General features: G+C 36.0%; 1 protein-coding gene and 1 long non-coding RNA gene across 3 annotated transcripts; one reads left to right on the top strand and one right to left on the bottom strand.

Moving 5' to 3' along the window:
- Positions 1–1598: 1598 nt before the first annotated feature.
- LOC116170463 (cGMP-dependent 3',5'-cyclic phosphodiesterase-like) lies at positions 1599–20141 on the top strand. 2 transcript variants are annotated; one of them, XM_031486891.1, is made up of 11 exons: positions 1599–1820; positions 1869–2068; positions 2122–2395; positions 4503–5169; positions 5216–5538; positions 13644–13957; positions 16529–16706; positions 19085–19216; positions 19266–19352; positions 19443–19615; positions 19661–20141. In XM_031486891.1, exons 3-11 carry the CDS (start codon positions 2183–2185, stop codon positions 19893–19895), a joined length of 2322 nt encoding a protein of 773 aa, XP_031342751.1. In that variant the 5' UTR covers positions 1599–1820; positions 1869–2068; positions 2122–2182; the 3' UTR covers positions 19896–20141. The 2 variants fall into 2 exon arrangements, with proteins under 2 accessions (XP_031342751.1, XP_031342752.1); XM_031486892.1 differs by having other exon boundaries at positions 1599–1787.
- Positions 19681–20684, bottom strand: LOC116170465. Its single transcript, XR_004145243.1, has 2 exons — positions 20554–20684; positions 19681–20516 (listed from the first exon to the last, which is right to left on the bottom strand). It is a non-coding gene; the product is annotated as an uncharacterized LOC116170465 (long non-coding RNA).
- Positions 20685–21810: the final 1126 nt, after the last annotated feature.

A 21810-nucleotide genomic window follows, 5' to 3' on the forward strand; every position in this document is an offset into this window, starting at 1 on the left:
ACATTGTATGATAAATATCAGATAATCAAATCAAATGCAATTAAACAAGTTAATAAAAACAAAATACACAAGACATCATCAATGCAGTGGAAAAACATGATAAATCAATTCAGTACAAAAACACTTCAAAATACCTGTACGATCAATTGAGATAACACAACTCGTAAAAAAAATAAATTGCATGTACATAGAAAACATGTAAATGGTGTGGCTCTACTCCAGTCTTCCATTAACATAATTTAATTTAAGACGAAAAGTACATGTGAGAATGCCAATCGCCAATAGCAAGTATTCATGTGAAAATGGATTATCACTCAAGCAGAACATATTTTAAATAGTGGGAATGTTAATGAGAGGGCCTCTACTCTTATTGCTAAGATGCTAAGAACTGCAATCCGCACGAGACGAATAGGCAACAGATATAGCTAACGCACAAGAACTGCAGCGCGCCACGAATCAGAAAGTAACAGATACAGCGAACAATCAAACTGTATTAGGTACTTCCCTCACGGAATAGTTACGGATCAATCGGACAGAGCAACATCGCACTGATAATCAACTCCTCGTGAATACAGAAATAAATACTTAATTAAACAAAATAATGGCATAATCATCTGTACAGTATAACAAACAAACATGATTCATCTAACGGTACTCAAAACAAAGGCATGGAGTATGCCATGATTCAGATATCGTAGTTTATGCAAAATCAGCAAAATGTAAATAATATCAAATTGTGGCAAGAAATTCAATGATTAAATAGCTAGTACAAGAAAGAATAAAATGGTTACTACCTGTAAATACACCTTCAAAACACCACCACCAAAATAATCAAGAATAAAAACCGGGAACGCGTGATGCCTTCCGTCGACCTCGTCGCCATCTTCTTCATTCTCCCCTAGCTTCGTTACCAAAATCCCCTAGTATTCGGCATCTGCGCAAAACGGTCGATTGGTTATATACAGAGCATATCATATTTTTGTTTCAGATGTAAAGGTGTGTTGCCTAACCATAAGGGTGGATTATCACAAGTACCTACCTGCGCCTGGAAAATTAACCTCATACAGCGGCCACATACCTATATAGCGTTAAGTGAAGGAATCAGGTAGAGGTGCAACCTCCATAAGACAGATCGTAGTCACTTTTATGATATATATCTCTTACTAAGCGTTTCCCTTCCTATCCAACGTACTGGAACGCCAACTAGAAACTTGCCGTTGCGATCTTAGATTCAACGCTATATAAGTTTCCCCGGCCGAGCCGTTGTGACACATGCGCGGTGCGTGAAAGACGAATTAGTGGTTTTCTTTAGGTACGCTGTTGATTCCTCACTATATCTCCATTCCATCCCGTTATTGTGCACCCTCGCGTACGGCCTGCGCAAGATTCAATTGTGGTCAATTATTTGCAAAAACACTGTCTCTCTATTTACTACATACAACTCTGTGCTGCTGATGGCCGTATGTTTAAAATCCATAGCAACCATTGTCGCAAAAATCGTTGCCATGGAATGGATTATAAGTTACGCTCAAGCTTTTAGTCTCGCTTAAATTTTGTCGGTGCATACGACCATTAGCCGCCTAGTGTGAAAGGTTTCGACGTCAGGCGACTAACAGCGCTATACTAAAGTCGCCTAGAGTGAAGGGGCACTAAGGAATAACCTTTCTACTGCCCCAGGCTCTATTCTATTGATTCTGTGGTATCTACTATCTTTTATCTTACTCGCACTCACTGTTACCTGTAAGGTTATGTAACAAACGATAAACCGATAAATAAACATTACGTTGGTAAGTCATAATCAAACAGTTTATATTCAAAAAGTAAATGCCTAATTACAAGAAAAAAAATGTCATAATAATTAATCGTAGATGGTGCGGTGCGAATTGTGCATGGATTATAAAGTAGGGCAGTAAAATGTAATCACTTCGAAAGGAAATGTGAAACGATAAACCATTTAAAATATAAACCTGCTTTCTGAAGTAGATTGGAAAATAAATGAGTGAAGTAGTAGGAGCAAAACAAACATGACCATAAGTATCACAGTTGGCGGTTTCTGTGTAAAGTCAAAGTAAAGTTATATTTATTTATTTATCGTTTTATCTAATCTGGCGAAACTTTTAGTGTAAGCTCTCAAAATTTACTATAACAACTACTAGTACTAAATCGTGAAAAATTCATCGCAATGGATGAAGGGTTGCCGTCTTGCAAACGTGAGAGGAAGCCGAAGCCGAATCTAATGCCCGTTCCGCCTTATTGTCGTAAATTTGAAAATGGAAACTCGGACAAGCAGTATAAGCCCATACTGGAAGTTAGCGATCCAGGGAAAATTTTGCTACTAACGGAGTCTCTCATTAATGTTAGTACAATCGAGTTGGAAAAAAAGCTCAACAATTATGTAAGTATTTTCTCTTTTTAAATATTTAAATTTTTACTACTGGATGTGTTGTTGCTCATTTTATGAGGTGAATATACCACCTAACAAGTTACCACAAAGAATATATTAGTGTTAGGGTGGTTTGTGATTTTATGAACTGCAAATGACATTTTCTTGGTTTAAGTAAATAAACTGAAATCCTTAGGTCCAACATTATACTTACACCCTCCACAATGCTATGTTTTGCGAGATAGGTATTTTGATTTTGTACCAGGTGACCCAATAAGACTGTTCCTCGACCATATCTCGAGAACCGTTCGTCATATGACTTAGGGGTAAAGAAATTATTGGGTAAATTGGTCATGAAGAATCGCTGGAAAATATTTGCAAGTTCAAAAAATGACCAGAGGGCATAACTGCCATCTTAAATTTTAAAATTGCATTTTCTTTAAATTTCGCATAACAAACTAAAAAATTTTTTTTCACATTTTTAAAGAGAACCAGTTTATCCATCATTTTCGTAAAAACAAAAACTCTGTTATTTCAAAAACAAAGATGGTGTGGGGCGTTCATTTGTTTTTGAAATAACCTTCTTTAACTTCTTAACCGTTTGACCGATTGTAACAAATTTTGTATCGTTGAAAAGAGCATTCCTTGGGCAACAAGAATCAACCCAAATATAGTTCATTTAGTTGAATCCTTCTCCGCCAGAGAGCTAGTTTTGACACTATGATCCAAATCCTTAAAAAAATCAAATGGAATGATGACTTTTTCTTTATGAAAAAGTAGCCAATAACACCCAAAGAGGCCAGAAAACCGTTTTTCAAAATCTCGTTCCTAACCTCAAATATTGGGAAAATGAGATGAATGAATGAATTAATAAAAATGCTTAAATTGTATCTTATTTGACGTATTTCCGGTATTTGTCGATGGCGCGAAAGATTGGAAAAGGACCCTACACTTTTAGGTAGGCCTTGGGAAATTAAACAAATGAAACACGCTGCATTATAAAATAATAACAGCCATCATTTGTAAATTATTCTGCTGTGTTTACAGTCAGAAAATGCAGTTTTTTGAATTTGTAATCTTTTCTAAAATGCCTATTTCTAACCAAGAAGCATTTAATATGCTGGCGGCGATGGTTCGTGGTCTATTCGCATAACGCAAATAGAAGATGTGGGCAGCGATGGTCGCATTTTGAAAATACTCAAAATATATCTCCAGCTTATTAAATTAAAATTTTGTAACGGTGTTTTTTGTGTAGTACATTAAAAAATATGTCTATCAATTCTTCCTACGAAGAAGAGGTAGAACCGCTCTCTGTTTGACAGGTACATGTACAATACAGAATACAAATATCGCAGACCGCACTCTCTCTGGCAGGGACTTTACAGTTATTAGTTATGGAATGAATACTCTAATTGATGCAAGTATCCAAAGAGCTTATTTTGTGGCGATGAAGCGGATGAAGATGCTTCATTCATCAATAAGAAGGAGAAGAAGAAATCTAAGAAGACATAACTGTTGAAGTCGAATTTGAAGAGTACGAATCAAATTAAAATATTAACAGGAATCAGAACTACAGTTTAAATCACCTATATAATAATTTCAAAATCAATAATCATCATGCCGTAAAGACAGTATTTTCCCATAAAAATCCGACATAACAGATCGTGGAGTAAGCCTACCGGGCAAACCACGTTAAAAAACGCGCCAAGTATACTACCTCACGGGCGGTGTGGAAATGTGTAGAATGTAACTCATTCAAAGGGCAATATCTTAGGAATGGTGATTCTTAAAAAAAATAGTATAAGGATCATTTTTGTAGATCATTCAATTTTTGTCTGAGCTACATGTTTAATAAAACCTACTGTTGTCGAGAAAAATCCAAGAAACCGGAAATTTTTACATTTGACCCTGAATTACTTCTTTTAGCACACATGGGATCTATGGGGACTTTTAGTACTTTATTTCTACTGGTCTACCCAAGGTCTCTACCAAAATTCAGCTCTGTCGAAGTTTTTATTATTTGAATTGTCTATTTTGACCGGACTAGATGGATTTTTTATTTCTTCTAACATAAGTATAGTTTTTTATTGTGACGTAACCATTTGTTTATTTCTATTAGGTTAAAAATGAGACAAAGGCGGAATTGGTTTTTATCATAAACATAAACTACCTATCACGTGATGCAGTTGTACAAGTCCTCGGAGAGAAAGTACTTGATACTCCCTTTTGCCATTCCATATCGTGTGGAATACTGAAACAAATTGTGGACACAAGCCATTCCGCCCTCCACGAGATTCACGAATTCGAAAGCGTGTTGCAGCAGGTCCTCGTCGATTTACTAGCACCGAGTCAAAATCCGGCACAAGTTGTTACCGTTCCGATTCTGTCGAAATTAAAGAGAGGAGGGGAGCATCCGGTTTCCGTCTTGATCTGCGTCGTTAACAGTCCATGTACGCAAGAATTCATAACGAAGGTTGTTAGCGAGACGTACAGATTTTGCTTGCCTATTCTCGATAACACCACGAAATTGGAGGAGGAGTCTAGAATTAAAAAGCAATGTCAGTCGTTGTTGCGCGTGTCTAGGAAATTCTACTCGCATCTGGACGACTTGAACGGTCTTCTGAGGGAAATAATGGCGGAGGCAAGGAGGCTGACGAATGCGGAACGATGTTCTTTGTTTCTGCTAGATCCCGAACATCTGCATCTGGTTGCTAAAGTTTTTGATGGTGTCATTCACGAGCATGTGTCTACCGAGGTTAGAATAGCAAAGGATCAAGGCATTGCCGGTAAGCATTTTTGACTTTTGCTTGGTTAATGTCTTTCATTGGGCAGGTCATGTTGCGCTGACTGGGAAGCTTCTAAATATCAAGGACGCATATAGCCATCCCTTATTTTATAAAGGAATGGATGAGGCTACGGGTTTTCGAACACGGAACATCTTATGTTTTCCTATCAAAGATGAGAAGGGTATAATTGGAGTTGCTCAACTTTGCAACAAAATTGACGGCGACTTCGACTTTTTCGATGAAGAAGTTGCCCTCGCCTTTAGCATTTATTGCGGTTTGTCCATAATGCAAAGCTTAATGTACAAGAAAATGTTAGAAGCAATGAATCGTAGCAAATTATCCAATGAACTGATGTTATATCACATGAAGGTAAGATTGAGTTTTTTATTATTCATTCACTGTAAAAGGTATCATGAAACAATGATTATAATATGTGGATCTACATCGTAACTGCAAAACAAAAGAAAGCGGTACATATGCAGATCCTTACGAACTAACAAAAAATACTGAAATTACAAAATATAGCTAATGCGGGATGGACTTTGATTCAGCTAGAGTCACTGTTGGAACAAATGTTAACTGCGAGAAGAAGGCAGCATAATAATCAATATGCAATAAAATCAAAAAAAGCAGTTCTGAAATTACAAACGAATAGATAAAGTGAGATTCCATTAATTGTAACGAAAAATTATAATCTTCATTGGAAACGAAAAATGGTAAAATTGGGTTGGTTCGTGCCATGGGGTAAGTATAAAAGAAAAGACATGGGAAATATCGAACAGATTACAGCCTCTTTGACAATGGATATATTAGCTATAGGAAATATTTAATGGTTTAAGTTATTTAAAAACGTCTAGAGGAAAACTAACCTAAACGTTACAATGGAAACTTATATTTATTTTTAATGGGCTCCCTATCAATACATGAAATTATACTTTTAAATTATGGGCGTTTGAAACTACCATCATTAAAACCCTATTGTATACTACACGCCATCTGCTTAAGCACATGCAACTAGCGATCTATTTAGCAATCCATTTAGTCTGAACTAGAAGTGGTAATGGCCTACTTTCCAACTTGTATTTGGAAAATGTCATATAGGTATTTCCATTATCCCTGAATTATTTTGAATACCTAGGCATTTTTGTTCTGATAAGCAATAAATGGTCGTGTATTTCCATAATCTGCAATTGCGGTCAAACAATAACATAACACTGGTAACGGTAATGAAAATAAGTCAAATACAATTCTTGGGATCATGGTTGAAATCTCCATTGCAAACGCTGATTATAGCAGCAGTGATTGGGTCGCATAAGGACAGTTTTAGTGAAGAGATAGTAACCAGATGTTCATGTCTACCCATGTTGTTGAGCAGTACAGCTGTGCGGGGAGTAAAAATTTAAATTAAACACCGGGAAATTAAGGAGCGGTAGAAACAGAACAGAAAGTTCACCATATGTAAAAGCCGTATTGTAGATACTGAATTTTCAGAAATCAGGACACACCTTCACCGTCGCCTTTGACAGACGCTCAGTGATAAACGAGAATGGCAGAAACCAAGTGGTATTAACAGTTTTCTCACAAAACTACATTGATGGCAGGTTATCCACAATTTAAGCGCACTCAGTGTTATTGGACGACCTTGAAATCGAACGTATTAAACTGTCATTACTTTAAAATTAAGTTACGGGTTGGTTCACAAGAATGCTGAAAATGGAAAGCATTTTAATTCACCTGCGGAGTATGACAATTAAGTAACGAACAAAAATGGATGTCTTATTTCATGTTTCACATTCAACTGAAAAATTTTTCTCCCCACTTCTGGAACATGATTCTTATAGTTAGAAATTGCCATACTTCGTATATGAGATGAACTAAATTACATTGACCTGGCTATCCTGGTTTAAAATTGGTTGACTACTGAAGCTACTCATTTATACCATTGTATACAGCAGTGTTATATTCCGGGACATAGAGGCAAAATGTACAACAGATAAGCCATATGAATAAAATATCCATGTTAGATTGGTTTTCGCCTATGCGTAATACATGTTACTATACTGCATTCATTATAAGAAGGTAGTAGATGGCGCTGTGTTTGAAGATAAACACACACAGGTCAAATATAAAACGGCACCAAATTATTGTAAAGTAGAAATGCTCAGCACTGCAAACATAAATAAATCTTTGACAATAACAACTAATGACACTTCGGCAGTTTAGTTGGCCATATAAAATACCACCTTACAAAATTCACTATTCGTTTTATGTTTCATTGTAATACTGACTCGTGTTTTAACCAATCACAGTCTAGGTCAAAGCCTCCCTATGGTTTCTACCGCTACCTTCTTAAAATGAATACAGTTATAATCATTTATCATTATTCCAACTTTCAAGTCTGCACTGTAACCTCCAGCTAAGATGGCCCTTCGTCAAAATTTATTGTTTTTATAGTAAAAACTGAGGTAAAAACCAGTTGCCAAATTTTTCTCAGAACAGCTTCCTAGCTCAATCTGAAAATAACGCTTTTAGAAGAGTGTCTTCAAAAAATAATAAGTTTAGGCAAAAACGTTTCCCACGAAAGTTTATTATTTTCCGATGTAGAATAAGAATATTCAAGTTTCTATTTGAAAAAATTAAGTTGCCCTACACTTTAGCGGAACTGGTAGTCCCAAAGAAATGACCCTATACGCCCTCGGCTACACCCCAATTCGTCTCGCAATAATGCTTTGATCAGAACTATCGTATATATGTTACCACCGTAAACCGTATTTATTTTTGTTTATTTCGAATTCTATTGTTATACTTGGAAAAAAACAAAGTTTACCCCTTTACCTCTAATTAGATCGCGATAATAGGTAATTTTAATGATACATTCTTTGCTAGATACTCCATGTTGTTGTCTATGTCTAACGACTTCTAGCGCTTTTTTTTTACTTTTGTTTATGTTTATTACTAATGATTCATTTATTGTCTACATTTATACAGTCAAGCAGCGATGCTCTCGGTTAAAACTCGTATTTGAATGGGTAACCACTCCAATACTTGGCTCGTTAATAAGTGGGTTACTATTTGAAACAAGTTGTAAATCAGCATATGCATGATTAAAGCGCATTTTTGGTAATGCAGGTCAGTATTTTATTAGCGAAGTTTAAAATTATCGATCTCACGAGTAATTTTGGCTGTGTTAAATAATTAATTTTATTTAATTTCAATTGAGGGTACGTCTTTATTTTGTAAAACAAATCACAAAGTAAATAATAAGTTTTTATACTGGTAGCGCTATCTAACGGTAAAATTATAGCACCTCCGAAACCCATATCGAAATTATTTTCTTCAATTATCGATCTCATAAGTAATCTAACTCAAAATAGACTAGTGCCTGCACATCTACACTATAGCAGAAAGCTTTTAGTGAAAATTTGAATTCTCTAGCTATTGTATTGTTGAGGTCTCACGCGGACAGCCGGCCGGCCAGCCATAACGAATACAATAGCGTATTTTTTCAAAAATGCGCTAAAAATCCGGCTCGTTGATTTTCGTTTCCGTATGCCTAATATTAGATACTATACAACAGCCATAGCACGTTGAAAACACCAGTTCTTGTCCGATCACCGAAGTTAAACAACGTAGGGCGCGGTTAGTACTTGGATGGGTGACCACGTGCATTATATTTTTTTTTCATTTTGCTGATGTTTGTCTATTGATTTTTTATTTTATTTCATGTCACAAGGTGTACCGTACAAGGGGGTTTCGATAACAAAGAATTTAATTGTAAGTGGACTGTAATTATAAATTACTTCCACGGCCTTGTTTATGCTGGGAATGAAAGAATATAGACACAAAAATAAACGTGTTTATTATAAAAAATACAAAGTAAATGAATTTCTATTGAATATGGTTGACGTAGGCACGACGCGCTACTAGAAAATGGCAAGTTACGAAAGGATAATGTAAACAAAGGAACTTACGTGTTGTTTCGATGTCCATTAACAACGAATGCGATATTGCAATGACGATTTTGTTACAACGAAATCTTCATGATGTGCGCTGTTGACGTTTTGCTTCTTAACAATAACGATGTTGCGAACTGCACGGCGACATCTTGATTTGTAGTGGATCGATCAAGATCTATATGCGAACGACGAAAGCTAATCGGCCATTGATGAACGGGGAATCCTCAACGTTGTTGAGTCGATGGCTTCTCGTCGAAGAATGTGACGAATTCTGCGCGACGAGTACACATATTGCGCTTTTGCGGCTCATGCGCGCACACGTAACAAGTAGGAATATATACAGGCAAGTAAAAACGGTTATGTACAGGGTATTTTCCTACGAGTAAATAAAAGGAGAGAACCTTGCATTAAAAGGGGACGAGACGGAAATGGACAAAAAGGAAGTTATAAAAGTGCGAGAAGAGTGGGGAGAAACGCGTCATTGTTGGCAGTGGTGTAATAAAACAAAACTGACATCGTCTCTTCTGTTTTATGATAAGTCAAGTCAACATAACTGACCAGCGCAAAGGAAGTGATTTGATGACGACTTCCGTCGCGTGTTATGCTATTTCCCACCACCGTTATCTCTCCTCTTATTTTTTACTCGTAGGCATTTTCATTAAAGGAAAAACGAAAGGATATTTTATTCTAGTTTGGGGACGCAACACAAGGCAACATATCATTAATAACTGTAATTCCTAATTAAAATTAATTTAGTTTTGCAACAAAAAAAATTCAGTTTTTTAGCTTTGACATTTTTTTCTCAGTTTTTTTTGTAATCAAACCTGGCACAATTTTTATAGGTTGTACACAGAAAAATAAGGTCTTGCTTCCATAAATAAGAAAGTTGGCACTGCGCATGCGCAAAACCAAATTTTGACACTGGCGTTAGATTTTCCTTTATTCCAAGTGCCTATGTATCAAATTTCGTTTAAAAAAACCAAATTTTGAAACTGGCGTTAGATTTTCCTTTATTCCAAGTGCCTATGTATCAAATTTCGTTTAAATTCTTCCATAAATAAAAAAGTTTGCAATTTGGTTTATAAATGGTCGAGAGGCACTGTGAATTTTGAATCGATTCGACTCAACTTTTGACATTGCGTATTATATGGCTAAAGCTATGCCCATATTGAATATGAATATAAATTGAAAAAATTAGGCATTACCAGTATTTTAAAAACTAACGAAGTGCCTGTAGACCTTCGTCAAGTAAATAAAATTAATGAGTTTTTCACAAACACCGACGACAATGTAAAGCTTGATGAACGCAAACTTTTTGCGCACTATAGTGGTTCTAGAACGCCTACAACTCAATTTAAGTTTACTTTAATCACTGAAACGGACGTTTTGAAAACATTTCTGACTTTAAAATCAAATTCACTAGGGCACGATGGTATCAGTCTAGATATGTGGAAGTTATGTTTACCGTACTTGGCACTACCTATTACTCACATAATAAATTATTGCCTTAGCGAAGGCACCTTTCCAAGCGTGTGGAAAATTGCTAAAATTACCCCACTAGCTAAGGTAAGTAGTCCGAAAGAATTGAAAGACCTAAGGCCTATAAGTATTTTGCCCTGTCTCTCGAAAGTTTTAGAGAAAACCATGGTTGTTCAAATTAGACACTATGTAGATCACGAATGTGTACTTCCACAAATGCAATCGGGATTTAGAGCGGGTTACAGTTGCAATACGGCGCTTGCACATGTGACGGATACCATCATGTCGGCCATAGATAAAAATAAACTTGCCGTTCTAGTGCTTACGGACTACTCAAAGGCCTTTGATACAATTTCTCACAATGTACTCCTGGCGATTCTTGAGCATATAGGTTTTGGTACGATGGCTACAAATTTAATTAGGAATTATATATCGTCACGCTTCCAATGCGTTACCCTTGAACGTGAAATTTCTCACGCGCTACCAGTGACAGTTGGTGTACCTCAAGGTTCTGTCTTAGGGCCCCTTCTATATATAATTTACACATTTGATATTATAAACTCCATCAAATATTGTACATATCATTTATATGCAGATGACACCCAATTATTACATGAATTCTTACCACATGAAACTCAAAATGATGTATCTAATATTAATGAAGATGTGCAGGACTTGGTGGAAATATCAGAAAGACATGGGCTGAAAATTAATGCACAAAAATGTTCTACGTGAAGTTATTTCGTAGAGCAAAAATTCGCAAACTTATAATTCCTGAAATAAAAATAAAGATTAAAGATACGCCCCTACCGCTTGTCGATAACGCTAAAAACCTGGGATTAATATTGGACACTGATTTAAGATTTAAGAAGCATGTCTAGGAACTTCTTCGCAAAGCCTACTTAAATTTAAAAACTCTGTATAACAATAGACTAATATTAAATCGCAGTTTCAAAATCATGCTTTGTGAGTCATTAGTACTATCACAATTTAGTTATTGTGATAATATATACGGCCCATGTTTGGATGCGGTAGACAGTGGAAGAATCCAGCGTATGCAGAATTCTTGCCTACAACTTATATTTGGAATAAGAAAATTTCACCGAATATCACACAAACTAAATGACATTAAATGGTTAAATATGTCTAATTTGAGAAATTATCATACAGCTTGTTTTATCCATAGAATCATTTGTAACAAAACTCCTGGGTATCTCCATGATAGAATCAAATTTAGAACTAATATTCATAATTTAAATACAAGAAGTAGAATGTTCATCTAAATCCCAATTTATAAAACAACTTTATTTAAAAGATCTTTTAGCTATTACGTCCCGAAGATATATAACTCACTCTCATCTCATATAAAATCCTCTACAATGAAAAATTTTAAAAAATATATGCGGATGTCACTGCTAGAAAAACAACATAGGTCTCTCTAAGCCCTTTTCTTTTTTTAGTTTTAATCTCATACACATAAGTGATATCGATCATTGGCTGACTAGGAACTTCGTTTAAATAAGCAAGGGTTAAGTGGAAGAACAGATGGTAGAGTTTTTAACTACCAATCTGAACTTCGCCCTTTTGAACTTAACGGTGAGCATTTCCTCTATGTCTTTTTTCTTTCTTTTTTACTGCACCTGCTTTTTTGTTCACTGTTTTTTTCAATAAACGGATATTATTATTATTTGAATTTCATGCAATTCAGTTCATAACTAACGGAGATGTAAAAGCGATCGGGCATTTCTAAACAAAGTTATCGTTCACACGGACAGTTAGAGGGACAGATAGACGGCAGACAGCAATACAAAATTATAAACGATCTCTAGGTCCGCTAATAAACGGCAAAATTGTGGAACATTTAAAAAACGGTTTGTTGGTTTTTTACAAAACTTTTTTTAGCAATAAACGCAGAAAAAATTCCTTCCTTGGTGCAAGCCTCGACACCATAACGAACCAAATAGCAAAAAAGTAAAACAATAACTCTTAAGATAGTAGTAGCGTCTCAACGAACGAGCGGACGGACGGACGAATAAAGTGGCCACAATAGCGCATTGTTTTTTATTTTTGTGGAAATGCGCTAAAAAGGAATACAGTAAGGGACATAGCTCCGACTTTTTGCCTCGCCTTACTACCCTTCGGAAATGACCTTTTGAGTTTTGATCACTTTGCCATAATAAAAGGGCGGGGCGAGGCGAGGCGGCGGTATTAAAAGAAATTCAATAGGAGGCATAGCTGCAACATTCCGTTACGAGGTCTAGGATTTTCGTGGTCAACCTTTTGGGATAATACTAGCAGAACAGACTGTACCTGAGTTGACATTCCATAGATGTTGCTATCGTTAATTCCTGTAAATCATATTTGTTGTATTTTGTATTCAGGTCAGTTGAATAGTAAGAAAAAACCTTAAGTCATTGTAATTTAATCGAACTTGTATTGTAGCGAGTGTCCCAGACATCGGGGCGCCAGCAGCCGCCATTGAGGCGCCACATAAATATTAGTCACCTCGAAATGTAATCTTGGTGCTCAGGCTATAATACTAGACTTCTCTACCTTGGTATATAATGTACTATTTCAGTAGGTTAATTCTAGTACCCCGATTATTTTTCTCGAATGGTTTATTTGTTGTACATTCTGCTTAAATGCATACGTGGGGGTAGGGGATGGGCCGCATTGAGGGCACACTTGTCCCCTGACCAGCTTTAACAATTTAAATCATTTACACATACATACTATTAAATTAAATTTAAATTAATTGGGACGCGAGGGATACAGGAATCCCGTTAAATTTAACAAAAAGAAAACATATTTAATTGATATTGCTGCTTGAATTTCCTCAGCTGGTGCTTAGTTTTCCATACGACCTCTCGCCCTCTCCCACGTCGTGAATGCATCACTGACATTTCGATAAAAAAATCAGGAGCTTCAGTTTCTTGTACGCAGTAAGATAAATTATAATTATACCCATGCATTTAAGGTACTGTTACTAATAATCAATCGACTTAGAAGCGTTTCAATTTTGATTTTATTATTCTTTAGGTACCGCAAGAGGAAGTATCAAAAGTTCTTCTCTGCACAAACCGGCATTCGTATTTAAATTACGACAGCTTTAACTTCATGCCAAAACGAATCAGGGTGTCCGAAACACCGTGTCATATCATAAAAATGTTTGAAGATTTGAATTTCTTCAATACATTGCGCATCAAAAGAGATGTCTTGGTCAAATTTATGCTGTACGTGAAGAAGGGCTACCGAGACCCGCCCTATCACAATTGGATGCACGCTTTTTCCGTCACACATTTCGGATACGTTCTCATCAAGCAATTGAACTTGATCGAAGAAGGGTATTTGACGTAAGTAATTTTTGGGCTATTTTATTTTTGATTATTAACAATGATTTCTTTCTCTAATTATAGTGTAAATATATAAAATGCATGCTTTTTTCACTAAATTTTTCTCGATACTAATTTCAATATTTCAATTCAAAAGCCTTTGTAAAGACAAATTTAACGTGAGAGAGTTTTGAAGTTTTCAGTTTGAAACTTGAGGTCTCAGATTGAGAACAGTGCAAGAAATAAATTGTAAGATTGTTTTTAATCTAAATGTGATTCGAGGGACACTGTAAAAGAACCGCTTGTTTGCACTGTCGTTTCCCTAAATATCCTGTGCATATCAGTAAGTTTTCCTCCACCTTAGTAAAAATTATGATACTATGTAACAAAAAAGTGTAAATGTCACACAGTTACTATCAAAATAAATGAAACTGTTATCCTCTGAAAACATGAAAATCAAAATTCACTGAGTTCGTAAACACATGTAGCAAAATTTTTTTTCACAATTGCAAAAACCTGAATAATGAATTGAACCCCCCAACTTTCTCCAAAATTGCCTACAACTAAGTTTAATCTACCCTGAAGTCTGAACCAAATTTAATGTTCATCAAATAACACTGAAGAAAGTAGAAAAACAATGTCACTTATTTCATATTATATAAAACATTTGTTCTTCTTTCGCTGAATACGTTCATAACTTCACTGCAAATTTCAAATATTAAAACACGAGTGAAATCACGAACAAACTAACATTATTCTTCAACTTCAATTAAGAAGTTTCCAGTTTTTTGTTGAATTGAAACAAAAATGCGAAAGAATAATTAAAATATCTCCACAAATGAAAAAGTTACAATACAAATAATTTCGTTTCAGCGTGTGACGTCACTTCACCTATTCGCATACGATGCCTATTCGTTCGCTTAGTACGTGTACGGTTGGTCATTGGTGCGCCGCGGCCGTTACCACCGTAACGGTCGCTTTCAATCAGGTCAAATTACATCACATGCAGTACAGGGTGGTTCAAATTCGTGACTCACCATTGGAATCTCTGTAACAGTGAGAGATATACTGTAGGATAAATAGGCGAAGTTGCTCCTTTTTGTGGCTAAAAAACGCATTTCGTTTTCCCTAGCTAAAATGGTCGAAAATGGACGGTTCCCGTTACCAGCTTCTATGTACACTTTGTTTCGGAGAACCTGAATTTGGTATTAGAATATCCATAACATGTTAGATGTAGAAGCTACAGACTACTACTTGCTTATTTCTTATAGACGCCATATCAGATTTTTACAGAATGAGATAGAGGACAAACAAAAGAAATTCATTGGAATGCCATGCCATGTGGATTCGGCAAGATCTAGTTACGCGTGGATGTTTTGTCGAGAAATGAATGTACATAAAACATTTGATTTGGAAATTTTTCTTGTAAATTTATTTAAAAGTATAAAGTGTGACAGTTCATGAATTTTTTTGTTCTCTATCTGATTCTGTAAAAATCCAATATGGCGCCCATAAGAAATAAGAAAGTAGTACCCTGTAACTTCTACACCTGGCGTATTATGGAATTGTTAATAACAGATTCACGTTCTCCAAAATAAAGTGCCCATAGAAGGTGGTAACAGGAACCGTCCATTTCCGACCGTTTAAGCTAGGGAAAATGAAAACGGAATTTGACATTTTCAGTGCTTTGGTGATATTTCAGTTTTTAAAAAATTCCAAATGTTTTTTTTAGTCACAAAAAGGGGCAACTTTGCCCCCATTTAACCTACACTGTATCTCTCATCGCTACGGAGATTCCAATGGTGAGACACGAATTTAAACCACCCTGTACAGACCACTACTGTGTTGCGCACTGAATACGTAAACTTAAATAATATATTTCTGCCATTTATTAACGGATTTTAACATTTTATTTTTACTAGTTTTTATCTATATTAATGTCTTTAGGTTAAATATTGATAAATATTATCTTGTCAAAACTGAGTAACTTGGATGACCTTGTAACGGCTTTCGGTATAAATTTTAATTCCCGAATCGCTCAGATAACCGTCTACACCACTGACTTTTTTAATGTGTGTTCCTAAATATGATGTACTGGGTGTCCTATTTTGGTTGGGACTGCAGTGTATCTTAGCTGTATTTAAAGATGAAAGAGTTGCGGTTTCGTGGCCCTGTGCCACTTTTATAGGATGAAAACGAAAAGTTTGACTTTTTACGATGTTATCATATCCTTACTACCCATGTGGGATAGAAAAAAGGTAAAAACTGCCTATTTTAAATATTTTTACGTTACATAAAACTAAAATTATGCGTGCTATCGCAGTAGTATGTTTAATATACGATTTTGCAGGGCGGTGATCAATAGCAGTCTTAAAAAATTATTGTTGCACTGTCTTTGATATCCAAAGATACTTTGTAACATTTATTTGCAATAAAGAACAAATTTTGAATTTGAGAATAATTGATGACATTTTTGCCCTAAACCGTGGCAAGTCGAGATAAAACAAATACTTCTTCAAATTTCTAGTGGTTTCAAGATTCCAAAATAGTTACCAAGTGGCACACTTTCAAGAAAGGATTTGTTTGTTCCAGGCCTTTAGAAGCCATGGCATTTCTTGTTTCTTGTACATGTCACGATATCGATCACAGAGGAACCACAAACTCCTTTCAAAGCGAATCTGGTAGCGTTCTTGCAAATTTATATTCCAGTGAAGGATCCGTCATGGAACATCATCATCTTTCGCAATCGCTGCATATCTTAAACACAGACGTAAGTGTGCTCAGAATTTATCTCGCATTAAGAGTGGATTGAGCACATGATTTATTTCGCTTGTTTGCACCGCCGTTTTTTGTTTCAGAGTTTCAATGTTTTTATTTAAATATTCAAACTGTACAGGTTGCTTAAAAGTTTGGGAAACAAAAGCATTGAAATTCGAATTAGTGTGGTTCTTGTTGTTGTTGTTGTTGTCTTATTATTTTCTCAACACAAATGAGAAGCATTGTGTTCCATAATTATCTAAAAGTGGCACCCGATTGATTTTCAATATACAGTTCATTATGGCTTAAAAGAGGAACATACTATTCTCTTCCAAATGGCTAGATTATTAAATGTTTGTATGGCATTAATTAAAAGATGTGAATATGCATTTTTGCAAAACCATATGTGTTTGCAAAAGAGGCTTGTTACAGGGCAAAAGAGGCTTGTTACAGGTGAGCTAATTTCTCATTTCTCAACTTGGAAGACCAGCACTGGATTTAGGTATGTCTAGGGCTCTAGCCTTTGAATGCACCAAATTTGGCCCTGTAGTTGATTGCCCCTGGGGATTCAGTTCTAGACTTGTTGCGTATCCATTCTCTCTCGTTAAGATGCTCAAAATGTGGGTAAATGCACTAAACCTAAAAATTGAGATCCAGCTCAAAGCTTTTATACGTGTCTCAAGTAAAAGTGCATGAACTTCCTACTCATTTTCTGAGTGTGTCTAATGTATTGTTCCTCAGATTTTTGTATTCACTTGTATTAATGTAATTAATTCTTCCAATGGCCATTGTGTACAGAGTGTAGCAATTATGTATGCAAAAAAATTTGCTGTGACTAGCACCGATACCACCCAAGGTAGTTACCTGGCAGAATACTGACACCTTCCAGACCGACCCGACCTTTGTCAAAGGCGGTCTGTTATTATTAAATTGTACATCTATCGATGACTTCTAGATAAAAAATGGAAATTGAGGCTCCAGGACGTGTACTTATACATTACAACCCTTAAAGAGGAAGTTACATGATGTTAATTTTTGAGTGACGCACTTCAGGATTTCTTGATCGATCTACTATATTTGATATAGATATGGATATGTATTTTTTTAGTCATCCCCAGACATGCCTATTAGTGTTGGAATAATGTAGTAGGTATTCTGTACTCGTATACTCGTTTGCATGTTAATAAAATGGGAGCATGGGTGTGCGACTGTTATAACGCTTTTTTACTTTAGTTCTAAAATACTTTCTGAACTGTAACTCAAAAATATAAAACTAAATGTTACTTCGTTAACCAGTGTGGTTTGTAGTAACATAAGTTGCTGTTGATATCATTTTCGTGAAAGCCTTGAAGTTCAAAACCTCAGAGTAACTGAAAAGAAATTGCGCAGCGCGAAAAGATAAAAGCAGAAGGTATCTGAAAAGAAGTTAAAAGAGCAAATACGACCAAATATCAATGTAGGACAACTAGGTCGCATAGTAGAGGAATTTCCATTCCATTGTGTTCCTTGGCCCCAAAATCCTATATCCGCATACCAGAATCTTAAAATTCAGAGCATTCTGAAAAAAGGAGGAAAATAGTAGCACCATTTTGACCCAAATATTTCACTTCCGGTCTCATTTTTGACCCTTCTATCGTGTTCCTGGACCCCAAAAACGTGGATCCAGACCCTTGAATCGGGCATTTTAGACAGAGAATACGCCAGGTTGGTCTAAAAACCGCCATATTGCTTTTTGCATGAGCAAGGAGTTTTTACTGGAAAGTGATCCTGACTGTTTGTTCATAGCACTCTTTGCAAAAAATGAAAAATTGTATTTATAGGAAAAATGTAATACTGAACCACCATGTATCATAGATCCTTGTAAAGAGAAAAAAAACGTAATGTGAAATGTGAAAATCCAAAATGGTGTCCATAAGAAAAAATAAAGTTGACATCATAAAGAAAGGCGTTGGGAAAACTAGATGCGTCTTGCGATTCAGATGGTGATCATTATTTGGGTTTGTCTCTACCACTCCTTACCAAATGCTCATGAGACATTTACCCATAATTTTCCTAGATGGCGCTGATTCCTGCTGGCCTAATGTATAAAATGTTTAAAATATTTATTTTGTCTCTATACTACAACGATATTATAAGTTATCCCTGAGCACTAATTATACACCTACCAACATCTACAGGTGAAAATAAAATGCTGCGATTACATGGAATCGGCCAAATAAGTCAAGGTACTTTTTCATGATTTTTCGTAATAAATAATAAAAACAAACCTTCCTTCCGCAAAAGGTAGTGTAATTAGAACTAACATCTTGCATTGTCTATATATCATGCCATTTTTGAGTTACAGTTCATTTTGGTTTAGCCTTAACAGTGCATTACTGGTTATATTTTTAGGATTGCAACTTTGTGGAAGGATTATCGCACGAAGATTACTTACATTTTCTAGATTTATTCAAGAAATATATTTTAGCTACCGACTTAGCGCACCATTTCAATTTGTTTGAAATACACAAAGACATGGTGGAGGTGTGTATGTTTACCAACTTTAAATGTTGTTATCATTCAGTGGTTTCAGAATGGTTTCGATAAAACTAATCCAGATCAAAAGTACGCATTTATGTGTCTGTTAATGACATGTTGTGATTTGTCTGACCAAGTAAAGGTAGGGCGCCATTATTTTTTATTTTTATACATACGTATAGACGTTTAAACTACATTGAGATCTTGAAACGTGTATATTTCCATATTGTAGCCTTGGGAAGCAATAAGAATCGTAGCATTACAACTATACAACGAATTCTTTAAACAAGGAGATTTAGAAAAGTCTATGGGTAAAACTCCCGCTGCCGGTATGAACAGGGACGAGGCGTGCATTCCAGATTTACAAATACAGTTCGCTACCGACATATGTACACCAATTTTTAGGTACGTTCACTGTTATTCACCACTAGTTAACTTCATGTATTGTAGTACTTTGGCAAGCTTATTCCCTAAAGCGGAGGCGCTGATGAATAATATTAATAGGAACGTACTCTGTTGGAAGGCCTCAAAAGTAGTTTATCCCAAATTAACAAAATTGGGCATGACTTCACTCGACATACTTAACAGCACGCAAGTGGATGACGAAGTTAAGAAGTTCCTAAGATCGCGCCCATCATTCACAAATATAATTGAAGAGTTTGATTATGATACAGAGACGGAATAGAATAGCTGAAAATCAACTTTTTGTGCCAAGTACATTTTAGCATGCAATAATTTAGTAATTTACAGCAATGAAATCTTAATAAAATTAGTTGTCGTTATATTTATTAGTTGTGATAATATTGTTTGTGTGTCTACCTCGTTTAAATATTATGCTATAGGTTCTAAACTGTAGCTATAGTTAGTCAAATAACAATGATAATGTTACATATCATATTTTTAAAGACTATTAAATGTTTAAACATTTTCATTAGTAGTTGTCGTGGTATATAAATATTCCCCATTTGCAGAATGTTCGTAAAAAAGTACAATGAGGAAAGGAAACTGTTCTTCCCGATGTGATACATTTTCCGAGTTGTCTGCTGAGCAGGAGAAAAATAGAACCCTATTGCGTAGGTAACTTAACCTATGGTTATATAAGATGTCTAAATAAAGTAGCAGTTTTCGCGGTCGCGGAATCCATATCTGCCCCCGAAATAGACCAGGGATCCACAAGGCTCGCTTTACGGGGGTGCCAATTGAAGGCATACAATGGAGTGAAAAATTAACCGTACCAAGAAATTGCTGGGGTTTTCGCAGTCGCCAAGTCCATATCTGCCCTTGAAATTGCTCAGGGGTGGAGATCCTGCGGGGGTTACAATTGTATAGTTTGTGTTACTTACAACTTTCGAGCAAAATCAAAATCAATCAACTTTTTTCCCTGGGTCAAAAATTCAAACGTTCGCATCATAACCACTTATACCAGAGACTTGTTATACCTAGACCGCGCATAGCTCAAGTTGAATGTTGTCAACGTGGTGGTCATATATATAAGAGAAGTATATGGATAACCGCCTATGATTGCAATGTGCAAATTGTTCGCCATAAAAGAGAGCTGCCCTATTCCTTAGTCCTCAACTCTGTATTTATGCGCAAACTCCCCAAGTAAATATTTACTTCTCTCCGCCTACTTTTAAGTAGCGCCAATTTCAAATTTCATAACCTATAACTCGAAAATAGGGTTAAAATTTTATTAAACCATTATTGTGTGCAATTACCATATGTAAACACAACCACGCACCATTCGGAAACTTCACCCAGACTTCTATTCGCTTCATGCAGGTTCATATTCACCACATTGGCCCCATTCCACCTGCCGACTCCTATCACTATTGTCTGATCCTGTGATGTCTTTAGATAAGTATACTAGCTGGCCGAGGCCCACCCTCCCAAGACCAATCGCCGCCGAAGCGTTTCTTACCTGTTGACTATATCGCTTCGATTCCCCTACTAGCATCTTCACCGATCAGCGACGACAATTTGAATCTTCCCTTTTTTGTGCCCTCAACATTGTTTTCGACACACAAGGATTCGGGACCTGCAGTCAATGGCCTACTTGAATGATTTCACTGCCAACTCAAATCAGCGCTCACGTGCCACCCAGTGCGTTCTGGTTCAAGGTACTCCGTATCGTTCTGCTTGGAAACTGTAGCATTTTCACGGAGAACTTTCGAGCTTCCTCAGCGGAGTTTGTTTACGGTTACACCCTTCAACTTCGAAGGCCAACTTTGTAACGATTTAGAAACTTAAATTGCAATTGAAATGATATACCTATAGGGATTATATCTTGAATATAACATGAAATTGGATAAGTTCGCATCAGCTATAATATAAAGTGATACATTACCAATGTTCAAAGAAACACAATTAAATTAAAGACATTTACTGATTTTAAAATAAAATTAACATTGTCGAGTTGGAAATCTTTTAGGTGTTAAGTGACCCCCATATAACTTCGTGCCCCCATCATGCTTGCGTGCATCCAAATCAATGCAGTCATAGCGGTTAAAATGACGCGAACACAACCTTGTTTTTACATCATCGAATTCCGATAGTTCACATGCTTGCAGTCACCGATTCTTGTTGCTTTTTTCACTTGG

Source organism: Photinus pyralis, unplaced genomic scaffold (genome assembly GCF_008802855.1).
Source record: "Photinus pyralis isolate 1611_PpyrPB1 unplaced genomic scaffold, Ppyr1.3 Ppyr1.4_LG5, whole genome shotgun sequence".
In the NCBI taxonomy this organism is placed as follows: domain Eukaryota; kingdom Metazoa; phylum Arthropoda; class Insecta; order Coleoptera; family Lampyridae; genus Photinus; species Photinus pyralis.

What these genes read in the sequence shown, in the direction of transcription:
- LOC116170463 (XM_031486891.1), top strand. Translation starts at nt 2,183, where the DNA reads ATGGATGAAGGGTTGCCGTCTTGCAAACGTGAGAGGAAGCCGAAGCCG. An exon ending in TGCATATCTTAAACACAGAC is followed by an intron (nt 16,707 to 19,084) that starts GTAAGTGTGCTC and finishes TTATATTTTTAG; the next exon opens with GATTGCAACTTTGTGGAAGG. An exon ending in TACACAAAGACATGGTGGAG is followed by an intron (nt 19,217 to 19,265) that starts GTGTGTATGTTT and finishes CAGTGGTTTCAG; the next exon opens with AATGGTTTCGATAAAACTAA.